The 16,163-nt window shown below is 38.2% G+C and overlaps 1 protein-coding gene across 9 annotated transcripts in view; it reads left to right on the top strand.

Annotated features, from left to right (window-relative positions):
* Positions 1 to 15,386, top strand: part of ptprk (protein tyrosine phosphatase receptor type K) — a 122,625-nt gene extending 107,239 nt beyond the window's left edge. For 2 of the 9 annotated variants that reach the window (XM_078275249.1, XM_078275252.1), the window contains 15 exons: positions 1,776 to 1,963; positions 2,501 to 2,600; positions 2,864 to 3,009; positions 5,145 to 5,181; positions 5,297 to 5,394; positions 5,898 to 6,014; positions 6,263 to 6,417; positions 6,563 to 6,698; positions 7,605 to 7,754; positions 8,531 to 8,704; positions 10,244 to 10,375; positions 11,224 to 11,349; positions 11,527 to 11,690; positions 12,154 to 12,289; positions 12,454 to 15,386. In XM_078275249.1, coding sequence (XP_078131375.1) covers positions 1,776 to 1,963; positions 2,501 to 2,600; positions 2,864 to 3,009; positions 5,145 to 5,181; positions 5,297 to 5,394; positions 5,898 to 6,014; positions 6,263 to 6,417; positions 6,563 to 6,698; positions 7,605 to 7,754; positions 8,531 to 8,704; positions 10,244 to 10,375; positions 11,224 to 11,349; positions 11,527 to 11,690; positions 12,154 to 12,289; positions 12,454 to 12,507 — 1,913 coding nt within the window. In that variant the 3' untranslated portion in view covers positions 12,508 to 15,386. Of the gene's footprint in view, positions 1 to 1,775; positions 1,964 to 2,500; positions 2,601 to 2,863; positions 3,010 to 4,402; positions 4,415 to 5,144; positions 5,182 to 5,296; positions 5,395 to 5,897; positions 6,015 to 6,262; positions 6,418 to 6,562; positions 6,699 to 7,604; positions 7,755 to 8,530; positions 8,705 to 10,243; positions 10,376 to 11,223; positions 11,350 to 11,526; positions 11,691 to 12,153; positions 12,290 to 12,453 lie in introns of those variants that run through there. The other 7 variants (XM_078275251.1, XM_078275253.1, XM_078275255.1 and 4 more) reach the window with 5 other exon arrangements.
* The last annotated feature ends 777 nt before the right edge of the window (positions 15,387 to 16,163 follow it).

Here is a 16,163-nt window from a genome sequence, read left to right on the forward strand (position 1 = left end):
TAAATTACTCTTGCACCCAACGCAAATCTAAAATGGGTTGGCCTGAAGTAGCTACATTACTTATAGGTGTGGTTTGGGTGTAATGTGCAATAAACCAATCAGACCATTATCTCACATTCCCTTTTAAAAGCAGGCGCGCTTGTTCCATGGTGGATTGCTATTATAATGGCAGATTTGCTAGGCGCACGCTCTTAATACATCCATGGGCGCACGCCAGGAGCGGTTCACAGCCGAGGAGACCGACATTTGCTATTGATTTTTCTTTTTGACAAAATGTAAATAAAGAAATGTCACAAAAACATACTTTCCGATGTTTTGGGCTCACTCTCACTGAATCATTAGACCAAGATTACCTCACTATAGACGACGCAGCTCTTCTGTCTCTCCTCTCCCGTGCTACTGCTGGGGCATTTGGGTTAAGTGGCATCGGCACATGCAGTTCAACATCACATCTCCTTAATTCCTCTTAATATTTCTTCATTTATGTCATCAACACATCCATGATTAATGGAAATGTTGTGTAAAACAAGGTCATATTTTTCCTTGTATTTATGTGTGATTTGCAAAAATGGGAACTGCTGGTTCCGTGAGATGAGAGAAACAAAGTGTATGTGCAGTGTGCATACTCTACATTACGGCAAAGCATGCATCCTTAAAATAGCATCTGAATAACACGCCACTGACTTTAGACTAGGTTTTTCCTGGTGTGTGGCGGAACTGTTTTCTGAAACTGCAAAATAGCACTAGGGCAGTGGTTCCCAACCTGGGGTCCGCGCCGCCCCTCAGGGGGGTGGCAAAGATCACAGGGGCTACGCAAGTCTTTATCTGGTTTGAGGTTGAGGTAAAAAAAAAATATTTGCACGTTAAACAAATTCTGATAATACACTAGAATATATAATGTATACAAAAGTCTGTATAAAAACTATGTATTTTTGTTCTCACTTAAAATTGTAGGCAGGCTACTTAGTAGGCCAAACCTCCTGGACCTCTTAACCTGGGACCCTTGCTGTCATCAGGTCAGCTGCTAGCTGCTATCATTCTCTTTTTTCCTGCCGCCACGGTATCACTATTTTATGAATGAAACATAGCGGAGAAACGTAAAAGTGCTGATAACTCCTCTGTATCAAAAAAGAAAGTAAGGCTCTATCTCGAGAGTTACCTCAAGCGCAAGTTCATTCCCTAATTTAGCGACATGAGTCTGTGGAGGGAAAGGTCCGCTGTGTGTCGGGTGCAAAATCGGAATGATAAATGCGTTGGTGTACAAAGTCAATTGCGCTGGGTGCAAGAGAGGGCCCTTAGAGTCTTACTAACAAATCCTCCTATGAATCCTCTGACTAAACCTTTTTACTCTTCTCTTTTTCTGCTGCTTTGCCATGTAGTTCCAATCACAGGTGAGTATTAGACAGAGAAAACAAAGTGACTTATGGTTTGTTTGGTGTGAGGAAAATACAGTATTTTCTTATGGTAATAGTTCGAAGCCAGCAGCTAAAACTGGTTTTGGGAAGACGAAAAAGTAATTGTTTTTTTGCCGTATAGATAAAAGTAATATGTTTTTGTTTTTTTTAAGCCAGTGTTTAGTAAATGTACATGATTTTTATCCAACCTAACACAGCCTTTTACTGCATGATTCATCCCTCAGACATGATAACAAAAAAATTTATATCGTTTTATAAGTTTTTTTTACCCTGGACAGTATAAAACAGTAAAGGCACTGATAATGAAATGTGTGGTTAATTTGCGATTGAACTAACCAGTAATTTCCTCTTTTGTTGTAGATGAGAACCACAGTGGCTCTGCAGCGGAGAACAGCAGGCTTCTGGATGTTCCTCGGTATCACTGTGAAGGAACCGAATCTCCTTATCAGACTGGACAGCTTCACCCTGCCATCAGAGTGGCCGATCTTCTGCAGCACATCAACCTGATGAAAACATCTGACAGCTACGGCTTTAAGGAGGAGTATGAAGTAAGATTATTATAAACAGTACTTAGATTACTAGTACTAGTAGTAGCAATAAAGGAAGTATTAGTAGCCTGGTTGGTTACAGTAGCAAAAGCAGCAAAAGTGTTACGAGTAGAAGCAGTCATGTTAATGTTGTTGGTTTAAGAAGTAGTGATACAAATGTTAGTACCTTAAGTATAACCCAGACAAGGCTATTTCCTATTCGATATCGGATAAGAGTAAGATATCTGAAAAGCCTATGAAGAAAATCAATCATGCTTTATTTGATATTTTGGATACATTAAAATGATAAAGTGACTATTAGGGTTGAATTGCCTCTTAATTTCAGAATATTTTCTGCTTATCGACTTAACAGTCAAAAAGTTACAAACCTTTTTTTATTTCCCCTTTTTATGTATCTAATAAGCATTCTGTCACCACTCATGTGCCCATGGAATAAAGCCATTCAATTACTTCTTCCTGCTCAGAGTCATCCAGTAGGAATGTTACTTTTTTAGGATCCATGACGTGTAATTTTCTTTTGTATTGTTTTGTGTGCTGTTGGTGATACAGAGCTTCTTCGAGGGCCAATCGGCCTCCTGGGACGTGGCCAAGAAGGATCAGAACCGTACCAAGAACCGCTATGGGAACATTATAGCATGTAAGCAAGCTTAATTTATGTATATTTATGTTCACATCAGATGTTACAACGTGCTTTACAGGAGGAAGAAAAGGGGAAAGAGGGGGGTAAGAGACATAGAAAAAATACATTAATGTGCTTTTTGCACCAAAATGTCCATATGCCCTTAAACAAATATTCTTTTTCATTTTGCTTTCCTCTCAATCTCACTGTCTCTCTTTGTTTTTTTGTTTTTTTTATCTATTTCTGTTGCTCTCTCCAACACTGTACTCTTCTTTCTTTAGATGACCATTCAAGGGTTATTCTCCAGCCCATAGAAGACGACCCCTCCTCCGACTACATCAACGCCAACTACATCGATGTAAGTGGAAACGCATCGAATGCTACTATTGGCTCCCAACGAAACCAACGAAACCACACTCCCTCGCTCGTATGTCAGGCCTCTATACCTTTATTGCGTCTACTAGTCATCATCATACCATTTTATGCATCCAGCCACCCCAAAAAACACATCATGCATACAGTAAATGTGTGTTTCTCAGGTGTCTGTTCTGTTGTCTTTCTTCTGTCTCTATCCATATATTCATCTATGCATCCATTCTGAATTTATCATAGTATCATGATACAGCTAATTTAAATTACAATTTAGTCTTATATAAGTTACAGTAAATAAAACAGTAGATTTTTAGTCATTTGGATTTAGTTGGAACAACCACATTACGCTAAGAGCTATACAAAGAGAAATGTTGTTATTTCTTCATCAACTCCATTTTAATGAAATGGTTTGATACATTATGTGACTCCAGGAAGCCACTATGCCAGTATATTCTGAGAAATAGTCTGGTACATAACTGTAAAACCACAGCTTGCCATTGTTACACTTTAGTTACATTTAACCAATGAGATACAACATGTTAATTAGTGAGCCTTGAATGAGCTGTATAGGTAGATTTTGTTACCTTTTGACAGAGCCAGGCTAGCAGTTTCCCCCTGTTTCTAGTCCTTTTGCTAATCTAAGCTAACTGGCTGCTGGTGCTAGCTTCATAATTGTTGCACAGACATAACAGTGGTATCAATCTTATAATCTAACAATCTAACTCTCAACAAGAAAGGGAAGAAGAGTATCTCCTTAAAGTTGCTACATTTAGCCTTCAATCCATTCATCTTTTAAGTGGTCAATCCATCCACCCACTCATCCATTTTATTAATCGTTTGTCTGTCCATTCATCTATCACTACATAACTCCATCTAAGTACACATCCATCCATTCATCTTTTTCCATCTTCACCACTTCACTCTGCTGTCCTCTTTACAACAATCATCTGCATGTTAGTCTCTCACATTGTACTTTTTAAAATGCTAATACTGCTTATAGCATGCTCTTTTATAATACCATTACCTCCATTAAAACAATTATATGCATGCTATCATCCACATTAAGCTTGAATTAGGATGAATAGAGTGGACACTCCCTGGTGTATCCAGCTTATATCTGTTGGTAAACTATGATCCAATGGCTGTTATATAATTTGGATTGTACTTGAAAATTGTTAACAACCAGCTTTCTTTGGGCTGCAGACCTTCAATGCACTTTTGCTGTGAGGAAGTCAAATGGGATCAGGGAGTGTCCATTCTACTCAGTCTAATTCTAAGTTTTAAGATCATTAAGTTCATGTTTTTTTTCTGCATGTCCTGTTCAAAGTCCCATTATGTCAATGCAACTTTTCTTTTTCTGATTGACACTCACTGTGCTTTCTTTTTTTCTTTCTTTCTTTCTTTCTTCCACTCGTTATTTCTACCTGTGGCTTGGGCTATAGATTTGGCTGTACAGGGATGTAAGTATCACTGTGGATTCTTTCATTCACGCCCCTCAACCTTTACATCTATACGTCCATTCACACACTCGTCATTAAATGCATCAAGTCGTGTTGTTCGAACATTTTGAGTTGCTGGGGCCTCTGCAGCATGAAAGCTTTCACTCCATCTTGCCCTCTCACCAGTCTTCCTTACTTCCCAATATGTGCATTTGCTTATGCGTAGTACCTGTGTTTGTCTAATTACCAATAGGAAATCCCAATCAGTGGTTGTCATAGCTTTTTGCACCTGACAGTTGTTGTAAAGGTGGCAGGCATCAATGCAGTCATCTGTAGATTTTGGCAGGGCCTTACTTTGAGCATAATTTTGCAATTTTGTTTTGAGAATTTAGAAATATCAGGTACGAGTATTAAGAGTAAAAGTTCCCCCACATCCCATCCCTTTGATGAGATGACCAACTTTTGCAACTTGCAGTGCAACTCAACATGTAGCCCAAAAATGACAGTTGCATTCATTATATCGTCAAAATATTTTAGTTAACTTCACTATAAACTACTTGGAGACGCTCCATTATGTTTCTATTGCCACAAGTAAGAGCAGAAATTAGTTTTGACGGTTATAATGATGCACTGACTGTCGATGTCTACAACTGTGATAGGATTAGTATAATAATAGGATAGTGATTTTTTTTACAATGTGATACATACACTTGTATGGATACTGAGTTGTTGTGTTCTGTTTTGTTTTCAGGGCTACCAGAGACCGAGTCACTACATTGCTACTCAGGGTAAGATACTGCAACAGTTCTCCATAACTGCTGTTTTACAGGATTTTACAAATAAGACACACTTAGTAATCATACAAAGTACTGAATATGTGACTTTGTGTGTCTGTGTGTGTAGGTCCTGTTCATGAGACAGTGTATGACTTCTGGAGAATGGTGTGGCAGGAACAGTCAGCCTGCATCGTCATGGTAACCAATCTGGTGGAGGTTGGAAGGGTAAGTTGCTCTTTTTTTAGTTTTTTCTGTTGTGGAGTTCGACTGTGCAAGACATTTTACCTTCACCCATAGTTGTAAAATATTTTTTTACATGCATTTTGCCTAGCAAAGATTATTTAGGCCCTTTGACAATTGTAATAGCCAGATAAAAGAAATAAGAAGTAAGAAATCATGAATGAGAATCATGTTACAGTTTGAAGCAGCTTTAGCACGTGTGCCAGAAAGATATTCTTCAAGCATTGTATTGTTTGATAGTGTTAATATCAATTGAATTTGTGCTAATTGGGGAAAAAAAAGTAGGTTAGCTGACTGGTGCAAAGAAATTAGTGGACCATCACTGCTGTCCTACCGTTTTATTAGTAAAGTATGCAATGTTTAGGGCATTGTATTTTATTTTGCGTAAGGTGCTAATGTATATCTGCTACTTGATCCAGGTCTTTGAACATGTTTGATTATAATTATTATACTGTATTTGGTCAAATCTTAAATGTTATTTTTCACAGGTTAAGTGCTATAAGTATTGGCCAGACGATGCAGAGGTGTACGGAGACTTCAAGGTGACTTTTGTAGAGGTTGAACCTCTTGCTGAATATGTGGTTCGCACATTTACATTGGAGAGGGTGAGTGATATTTTTTAACTTACATTTTGCATAATGTCTCGGTTTCGTTTTGTATTCATTTGGCATTGTATTTGTTTAGCATAATTTACAATATTGCAAATACTTAAATTAGTAATGCTTGTACCCTGTGTGATCTTAGGGAGTTCCACATTAATTAACTGGCTAATAGGTTTGGGTCATATTCAATGAGGGAACATATATAATGACAGGTACCATGAACTGTAACCTAAAGATGTCTTTTGTCTCAGCGTGGTTTCAACGAGGTGCGGGAAGTCAAGCAGTTCCATTTCACAGGCTGGCCTGATCACGGAGTTCCATATCACGCTACAGGACTACTTTCCTTCATCCGCAGGGTTAAAATCTCCAATCCACCCTCTGCTGGGCCAATTGTGGTCCACTGCAGGTATAGAAATAAACGAAGACCTTTATATTCTGTACCACTCTACTAGGCACCCTTATATCTGAAATATACATATAGTCATTAAAAATGTCTTTGTTTTTCTCTCTCAATTACGAACATAAAGAATAATTTCTGTTTCTCTCTGCAGTGCTGGAGCAGGGCGTACGGGCTGTTTCATAGTCATTGACATCATGCTGGACATGGCGGAGAGAGAAGGAGTGGTCGACATCTACAACTGTGTGAAGGCTCTTCGCTCTAGGAGGATCAACATGGTACAGACTGAGGTGACTGCATTACCCATCCTCCATCTACATCCACATCTCAGAATATACTCAATAAACTCTCAGTGTAAGACTCAGCCATCCTCATGGTGTAGGCTGATTGACTACATCTATCTGCCACCCATTCATAAACATGTCATCTCATTACATAAACACCGCAAACATTTCATGGAATATATACTTAGGAGTATTATCGTGACCTGGGCGAAGGGGAAATTTGTTATTATTTAAGAGCCACTTTTTCAAGGATTTGAAAATATTTTACTTTGGCACCATTCGGTGGTAGGATGAAGAATTACACTGTGCTAGACAGCAATGTGGCACCTTGAATGAAGCACCTCATCTCACGCAGTGAACCCTCTAAACACCCGAACTCCGCTGCTCTTCGTTGTTTGTTTTTTACCAACAAAATTAATTTCCTATATGTCGTTTTTATCTATTCTATCTATCTCTATCTATGTCTCTTACAACATTGCAAAAATAGTTATTTTGATTACATTAAATACATTCTTTTATGTAACCATCATCATAATCTTTCGGTGCACATTGTAAAATGTAAGACATATTAGTCTGTAACAGTGTAACAAAAAACATCATAACAAAGGTATTCACTTTGTTCACTGAATTAAAGCTGCAGTCATTTCCAAAAAATACAATTTCCTGTGTGGACTGACTCACAAGTGGGGTAAACCAAAACACGACATTCATCATCTCATCTCATTCATAGCTCCATCTCCCATCAGTCATCACTAACTCACAGTGCTGGCATGCTCACTTTCATTTGACATCAGAGCCGCTTGTGTTATCTATGTGACACGTGTGTGTTTTATTGTTTGCCAATGTTTTTTTCTGGAGTGAAATTTGTGTATGTATATAACACTATGCATGTCTTGAATTATACGTCTTCAGGAGCAGTATATATTCATCCATGATGCCATTCTAGAGGCTTGTTTATGTGGAGAAACAGCCATACCAGTCTGCGAGTTCAAAGCTGCTTTTTATGAGCTGATCCGCATCGACTCGCAGACCAACTCGTCACATCTGAAGGATGAGTTCCAGGTAAACCTAATGTAATCTGTATCTTCAGCCTTTAAAGTTACACCCCTCCAAAGTTTATCTTGAAATGCATTTAGAAGCTGAGTTTTTACAAAACAAAACAAATACAAAATGTCAACAGAAGTGTCTCATGTCAGCATAATCCACTTCTCAGCTGTTCGGTATTTTGCACAATAGCTTTAACAAGGCTTCTGGCAGAGTTTTTGAGCATCTAAGAAGTATATCTAGCCACGTTTTGGGGAAGTGATCAGCTTCTGAATTCACTCCTGGCCTTTCTCAACCCAAAAATGTATCCTTTAGCACCAACCCAGAGGCAACAGACAGAAACAACTCAAAAACAACTTTATCAATGCAATTTTTACATATACAATAAAGCTGTAAATGCTGCACAGTCTTCCTCTACTTTGGCTTTATTGGTGCATTTCTGTGTTACTTGTTGCGTTACCTTTGCTAAATGTTAATTAGTGGAATAGCATGGAAATGAATGGAATGTATATCTGTCACCCGCTTTCCCAAGATATAAACAAAATCGGGACCCACTTGTAAAAACATAGTTCTATAGCGTTACTAGCGGTTAAAAACTCTACAGGTTACCTTAAATGAACCAGCAGCACAACATTTCTTATGGACACCTGTTTTTCAAGCATGATTTTGGGATATATTTCAACCTTAATGGGACCCAACTTTGAATCCTAACTTTGCACGGAAAGGTATTTCAGGGACCTAAAAACTCTGCTTATGCACTAACTTATATGTTTTGCATGTCTCTCTTTGTCCAGACGTTAAACTCGGTGACCCCTCAGCCTCAGCCCGAAGACTGCAGCATCGCATTGTTGCCTAGAAACCAAGATAAGAACCGCTTTATGGATGGCCTTCCTCCTGATAGATGCCTTCCCTTCCTCATTACAATAGACGGAGAAAGCAGCAACTACATCAATGCTGCTCTGATGGATGTAAGTGTATAACACATTCACATACAGTTAGGTTGTGTTATTTTCAACACATCAAGCACAAGTAGGTTGGGACATTTCACAACATATGTGGACATAGCATTTTAGACAGATGTGTTGCATTTACGTAATCCAATTTGAATATATGTAAAAGAAAAACAAAAAAAACAATGTATAATTCTATTGTCCCAAATTGCAATCACATAATTGTTTCAAAATGATACATGCTTTTAAGACATTATACACAAATGATGATGAAGAGAAACACATATTATATATTTATGCACATATGTTTATAGAGACAACACACACACACACGCACACATGCACGCACGCACGCACACACACACACACACACACACACACACACACACACACAGACTCCCCTCCCTGTTTGTGTGATGCTGTGTTTGTGGTTTTAGCAGCAGAAAGCTAGAGACAAATCCAGGTTCTGAAAAGACCACTAGCTTCTCTGGCCACCACCCAATCTTTAACAGCCTCATTGTTGCAGGGCATTGTTTACATTGGCAACAGTTGACAACATGTTGCCACCATGACTTGAAAAACAAAGTCATTATGTAGGTTGAAATTTAAGGTAAGATGGCAATATCTGGTCATTGTCTGACATAAATACAATTTAATGTTGATTAGCAGGTCTGTTTTCATAGAAATTAGACAGAGAGAAGGATAATAAGGAGTGGGCTGTAGATACAGTATGTGAGTTTATAATAATGGTTGAAACACAAAATGTAATATATGCATGGTGTGGATAGAAACCTGGCTTCTCTCCAACAAATCTGTTGGAGGACAAAAATACTGTAATTGCTGTAAAACTTTCCAATTGTTGAAGTTTATATTTAAAGTTTAGTCACTTACCTTTGGCCTCTCTCTAACCAAGCTCTCAGAGGAGTTCCAGGTAATGGGATTTTACTTCAAATCTCCAATACTGGATTTGTTTCATGGCTTCAGTGTCGTTCCGTCACCAGGTTCATGTTTAGTAAAGCCATTTACACCCTAAATCCTAAACCTGACCCCGATCCTCACATTAGATTCTCCTCATGATTACAAGTCACCAAAGTCATTCACACTCATGTCACACATTTGGCTGCACATTTTCATTCAGGATGAGTTGGGCTCAGTTCACTTTCAGTTCATTATGTCAATAGAAACTTGATTTTGTGACTGACAAATTTGCCATTTAAAGACTTGAACTGAACATGAAGTACACTGACCCTATTAGACATAGATGTACTGTACGTACAGTGTATTTGTATATGCAATGCATGCTCCTCACACTCACATTTGATAAGCCCACTGCATGATTATGTGACCATGATGAGAGTGTGTATGAGAGAGAGAAAGAAATATTTAATAAAAACAAGGATAAAGATATTTAGGTAACAAAACAGGGATGTGAACGATGTGTATGAAAAGCCAAACTTAGTGCTTCATGCTGCTGGATTTAATTTAAGTTTGTGAATGAAATGACACCACTGTGTTTATGAAAGACCTGACATTATTTCTGTTGCCTGTTTCCTGCAGAGCTACAGACAGCCTGCTGCATTCATCGTTACCCAGCATCCTTTGCCTAACACTGTCAAAGACTTTTGGCGTCTGGTTTATGACTATGGATGTACCAGTTTGGTGATGCTGAATGAGATTGACCTGGCTCAGGTAATTCACTGTTCAGTTGTTTTAAAATTATCACTTTTGATCATCATTTGATTATCACAATTTTGATCTGTCACTGTTTTTCTTACTTTATGAGAGGATGATATATTTGAGATATAAAGCTTTCACCAATAAATATAGTAGTATAACATTTATTAACTTTATTATACTATCAACATACTTCTACTATATATACTCATATACACAGGCACTTAGGCATAAATACAATATGCCTACATTAAAAGCAGTGAAGGGAGACAAACAATGATATCTAATATGTCATAACAAACAAGAATAATCGACAGGAGAGGAGCCACATTGTAGAGTTCTACAAATAAAACATTACATATAATAACACATACTTATACAGGTATCATCTTTAATATAGTCAAAATGTATAATTTATTATATGTTTTAATGTTTAAACACTTTGCCATTCTGAAGTAAAAACTCCACGCTGGAATGATTTCTATGGTCAGCTGTATCAAATACAAATCTAATTAAACTCCAGTCTGTGAACATAGAGGAACATTTATAATACTGAAGAAAATAATCCTGTCTTGCAGTTACTACAAATTTGTATAAAAATGCTAATATTGGCTTAAAATGTCAGTCTAGCCTCAACATCAACTTCACACCAAAGTCAGCATATATGAACAGGATTTTACTGTCTCCAGAAGGGTAGAAGGTTGTCCTTTGCTAACCAAGGCCTCAAACAGGCAAAAAACCATACAACATATAGGGAAACAACAATACGAAAAATGCTTACAATATTGAATATTGCATTTCTATTTATTGCTGTTTCACTCTTGCATATACTGTATCTAAATGCTGTAACTGTTTCTGCTCAGGGCTGTCCTCAGTACTGGCCAGAGGAGGGCATGTTGCGTTACGGTCCGGTCCAGGTGGAATGTATGTCCTGCTCAATGGAATGTGATGTAATCAGTCGACTCTTCAGAGTCTGCAACCTCACCAGGGTTAGTTGATTGATATTGTGTTGCTACGTTTATGTGATTTTCTTCAAGCCACATCTTCCTTTATGTGTGATTGAGAAACGAACAGAAACAGTGTTAACTCATCTCTTCCAATAGTCTCCTGTTTAACAGAATCCATTCCTCTAAATGTTTTTTTGTTCCGTGTATTTGATCTTTCAGCCCCAGGAAGGCTACCTGATGGTTCGTCAGTTCCAGTACCTGGGGTGGGCGGGGCACAGAGAAATCCCCGCCTCCAAACGCTCCTTCCTCAAACTGATCCTGCAGGTCGACCAGTGGCAGCGTGAGGGAGAGGAGGGAGAGGGAAGAACCATCGTACACTGCCTGTGGGTTCACACCAGACATACAGTCTCATACACTTTTTTTATTTTTTTTATTTAGCAAGAGTGTATTTGTGAAAAGCAATCAGCAGCTCTGTCAGGAACAAAAGAGCATTTGGTTTACTTAGTAAAAAACATGAAAATGTATCAGTTAATTTGTTCAAGTAAAGATGAAAAGAATCAAATAAAGGTTGCTAAACATGTTTGTTAAGACTGCATCTAGCAGTGGTCTTATAAGGATTGGTACTACCAGTTATATTGGCACCATTTGGTGATTATTATACAAAATTGTCTCACTCAGAGTGACACTTCTCTTCCACCAGAATGTCTTTTTGTCTGACGAGCAGGATGATTTGTTATCAGTGTTCCAAGATCAGTGGCATGAACACAGAGGTGGCAAAACTGCAAATGAAATATTAAATTGTGCTTTTTGTGACATGTCTCTGTATTATTGTCTGCGTGTTTACAGAAACGGAGGTGGGCGTAGTGGAGTGTTCTGTGCCAGCAGCATTGTGTGTGAGATGGCCAAGAGACAGAGTGTGGTCGATGTCTTCCACGCCGTAAAGACCTTGAGGAACAGCAAACCCAACATGGTGGATACTCCGGTGAGTTAGAGAGAAGGAGAGACAAACCGAGTAACAGAGGGAGATGACCTAAATGTTTGATTTGGTTTTACAACATATCAGACTTTGTCAGAGATTGACCCAAAATATGAACCCTAACCCACCCAGATGTTAAGTTCAGTATGTCTGTCTGTGTTTGTCTACAGGAGCAGTACCGGTTCTGTTACGACCTGTCATTGGAGTTCATAGAGTCCTCCTAAACAAAGTAGAGAGGAGGAGGAGGTGAAGAACTAATTTCACTTCCCGTGTGTTTGATCCTTTGCTTGCGCTTGGTCCCGACTCCCCTCTGTGGTTGCCGTTCTGTAGCACCCATTTTACGTCCCTACAAATGGCAGAAGCAAAATAGGCTCCTTGTACAGTGTTGTAAAGTATCCAAACAAAAGGAAACATTCAGACTTTTAACCGAAGGGGCTGCTGGGAGTGCAACAGAGGGGGAGATGTTACTGCTTTTACTCCTTTATGCTTATTGTACAGCTTTTTGAGTGCCGGCTGGCCCCTGTATATTTTGGGCCCCATTTAAATGTTTAGCCTCTCACCACAGCCCCTCCTCCCATGGACTTGATGCCTCATGCTGTTCCAGCTGCAGTACTCAATGTGCACTGTAGATGTCTCCCTTCTGCCTTGCTAGCTGCAACCAAGCCTGCTCTCATGCTTATTTCTGACTACTTAACAGTGTTGGGCATCTCATCATGGTGATGTTTGAATATTTGCTGCCAGTACTTTTGTATAAGAACAAGAAACTTAAAGTTACAGCCTGGCCAAACTCTGTGAATGCTTCTGTTTTCTACTCCATACATCAGCAGCATTTACATGTTATTTTTCTGAGTCAGAACATTATTATGTCTTTACGTACTTAATAGCCACTTTGAACCCATTCTTCATTGGTTACATACAGTATATTGTCAGATAACGGAATATATAGACATAGAAAATACCCTAAATATCAATGTAAGTTTGCTACATGTAATTAGATGAAGTAGCATCTTAGAAACAAGACTGACAATGAAAGAAAAACAGGAAGTTTACACAGGGAGTATTAGGCTTTTTGTGTGTTTGTTTTTGTTTTTTACGATATCATGAAGTGGCAACTTGAAAAATGTTAAGTGTAGGATTTTCACTAAAATGTATACGTTCAAGAAAGTGTGATATGTATCATTGTTTTATGTTTTCTGCAGTCACTGCAGAGTTGATTTGTTGCATCATTTATTGATTGTCTGGATAGAAGTTTTGAAGTCTTCTTTGTAACCCAAATTGTAAAAATTGAAGATTGTGTTCAACCATGTGACATTAGCATAATCATATTTGTTTCAGGGCTGGGCCCAATGCACTTTCAATTCAGCCAATTCAGAAATGGGATATTTCATTTCAAAACTCTAATATGAACAGATTTTGGGTACGAGGGAATCGGCTTATTTACTCTTAGAAAAGACTAAGAATAAATGCTTTTTCATGAATAGGTGAATTACAGTTTCCATTTATGGTTTGAATGGAATTGGAAGTGAACTGACCCCAGGCCTCATTTGTTTTGTGCACTGGTGGCCAACACTTTTTATTATTATTTTGTAGCTGATGTTTATTCATAAGCCAAAGACTTTGTGTAAATATGTCTATATGGATAAAGCACATTGTTTGTATTTATTGTTTGTTTACTTGCATTGCTTGTAAGAACAATCATTTTTCATTCCATGTTTACTCTACCACCAGCGTTTCTTAAACTGTGGGTCGGGACGCAAAATGGACTGCAAGTCTGTTTCCTCTGGAGTATTGAGAGTGTTGGTATGATTTAATGAGCCCATAAAGGGTCCTTAGGTAAGAGATCTGCTCAATTTGGGTCCATGAAGAAAAGTTTAAGAACCCCTAATCGAAGCTGTATATTAAAGCATTAGAAGTAGTTTTTCAGTATGTAGGTGGAATTCAGTAGTATTGTCTTGTTTTCAAATAATGAAACTGTGATGTTACCGTGGTTTATTTGTGTAAAAACCCATTGCTCTGTTTGTGGTCAGTAGAACATCAATGCATTTATATGCACAGAGTATTTTGGATAATCGCTCCTATCCCTCTTAATGTTTTAGATGGGATAAGCTGTTTATCTTCTTCCTCATATCCTGCTCACCATTATCCCTGAATACACACAGACTCAGTGATGCAAACAGGCTTAGTGAGTGAAACATGCAGGACTGTGAAACAAAAACATGTATTGTGCCTAATCATTTGAATTTTCTTGTTGATACAAGCATTTTAACACCATCTTAGCTCGCAACCAGGACTTTGTTGAATGCGTTCTCATGGACGATCACTGTTTTGAATACCTTTTGGACCATGATTCAATGTGTTTTATTAATCAGAATGCTTCACAAATTCTTTGAGAGACTTTGCAGTCTTACCGAATACCACGTTTTACAAACTTATTCAGAAAAAACAACTTTAATGTAAATAAAATGTCAGAGGTTCCACTTGGTCTCCTGTTAAGGATGTTATTGTAAATAGACTATCATGAGTACTCTAAAAGGCTCTATTGTTGGATGAACAGTAGAGATTTAGATGATGGATGCAATGTGAGAACATAAGTTCTACTGTAGATAAAGAGCTTGTACTCTTGTAGGACACATATTGTTTAAAACATATTAGTGTCCATGGAATACAGAACTTTGTTCTGCTGATGGAACATACTTTTTTTTAGTTTATTTCTGAAAATTTCTGGTCTGACCCAAAGAAGGAAGAGAAAATTCACAGGCCATAACACCACGTTAATACAGTCAGTTTGGACAAAATTGATCTCTGCCATCTCCATAGCACGCAGAGAGAGAAAAGAATGACAACCGTGTGTCAACCAAAATTATATAAAGTAAATGAACCTTCATAACTACACACTTAAGGGAAAACTAAGGAGCAAATCCTGTTAAGATGCCATAATTCCTTCTTAATAAATCCGAAGTAATCGTAAGGAAGAGCAGTGAATGAAGCAGGTGTCTGGATGAGAGGCCAGTCTAAGTATAGAATTGATATTCATGGCTCATGATTATTCTTGTCTGTAATGTTTGACTTCTTTGATGTAATAAAGACCACTTCTTTAATTAAAGCTTGTGTGGAGTGTTTTGTTGTTAGCTTACAATTAAAAGGATGTTATATCTGATATCTTCTTCTAGAGAACGGTCCAGAAAAGGGCCCTCAGGATCATCACTAGAGGTTGCACCCCACCACTGCCACTCCCATCTCTTCAGAGCAGGAGGGAGCAGGCAGCAGTTCAGCTGGTTAAAGAGATGACATCTGAACACCAGCCTCCTGCTGACTAGAGCTATAAACACCAACAGGCTGCTGCAAAACAGAGACCATTTTACAGATATTCAGTGCAGAACAAACAGACTAAAGACAGCAACGCTGCCCACAGCAATCAGATTGTACAACACAGCACTGAATGGAACGGCCAGCTAGTGTGAGCATAAATGTATGGATGCATATGTGTAATTATGTATATTTAATATTTTTTATATATATATAGGACCAGACTTTCTATGTTTTAAACCTTTTGATTTTGTTGTTTAATTCAATTCAATTTTATTTATAGTATCAAATCATAACAAGAGTTATCTCGAGACACTTTACAGAGTAGGTCTAGACCACACTATCATTTACAAAGACCCAACAATTCCAGTAATTCCCCCAAGAGCAATCATTAGCAGTGGCTAATGCGACAGTGGCGAGGAAAAACTCAATTTTAGGAAGAAACCTCGGACAGACCCAGGCTCTTGGTAGGCGGTGTCTGACGGTGCCGGTTGGGGGTGTGCTGAACAGTGGCAATAATAGTCACAAAGATAATGGAACAGTGACTACAAATGGTAGTCGTAGTAGTTCATGT

Source organism: Sander vitreus, chromosome 18 (genome assembly GCF_031162955.1).
Source record: "Sander vitreus isolate 19-12246 chromosome 18, sanVit1, whole genome shotgun sequence".
NCBI lineage: Eukaryota > Metazoa > Chordata > Actinopteri > Perciformes > Percidae > Sander > Sander vitreus.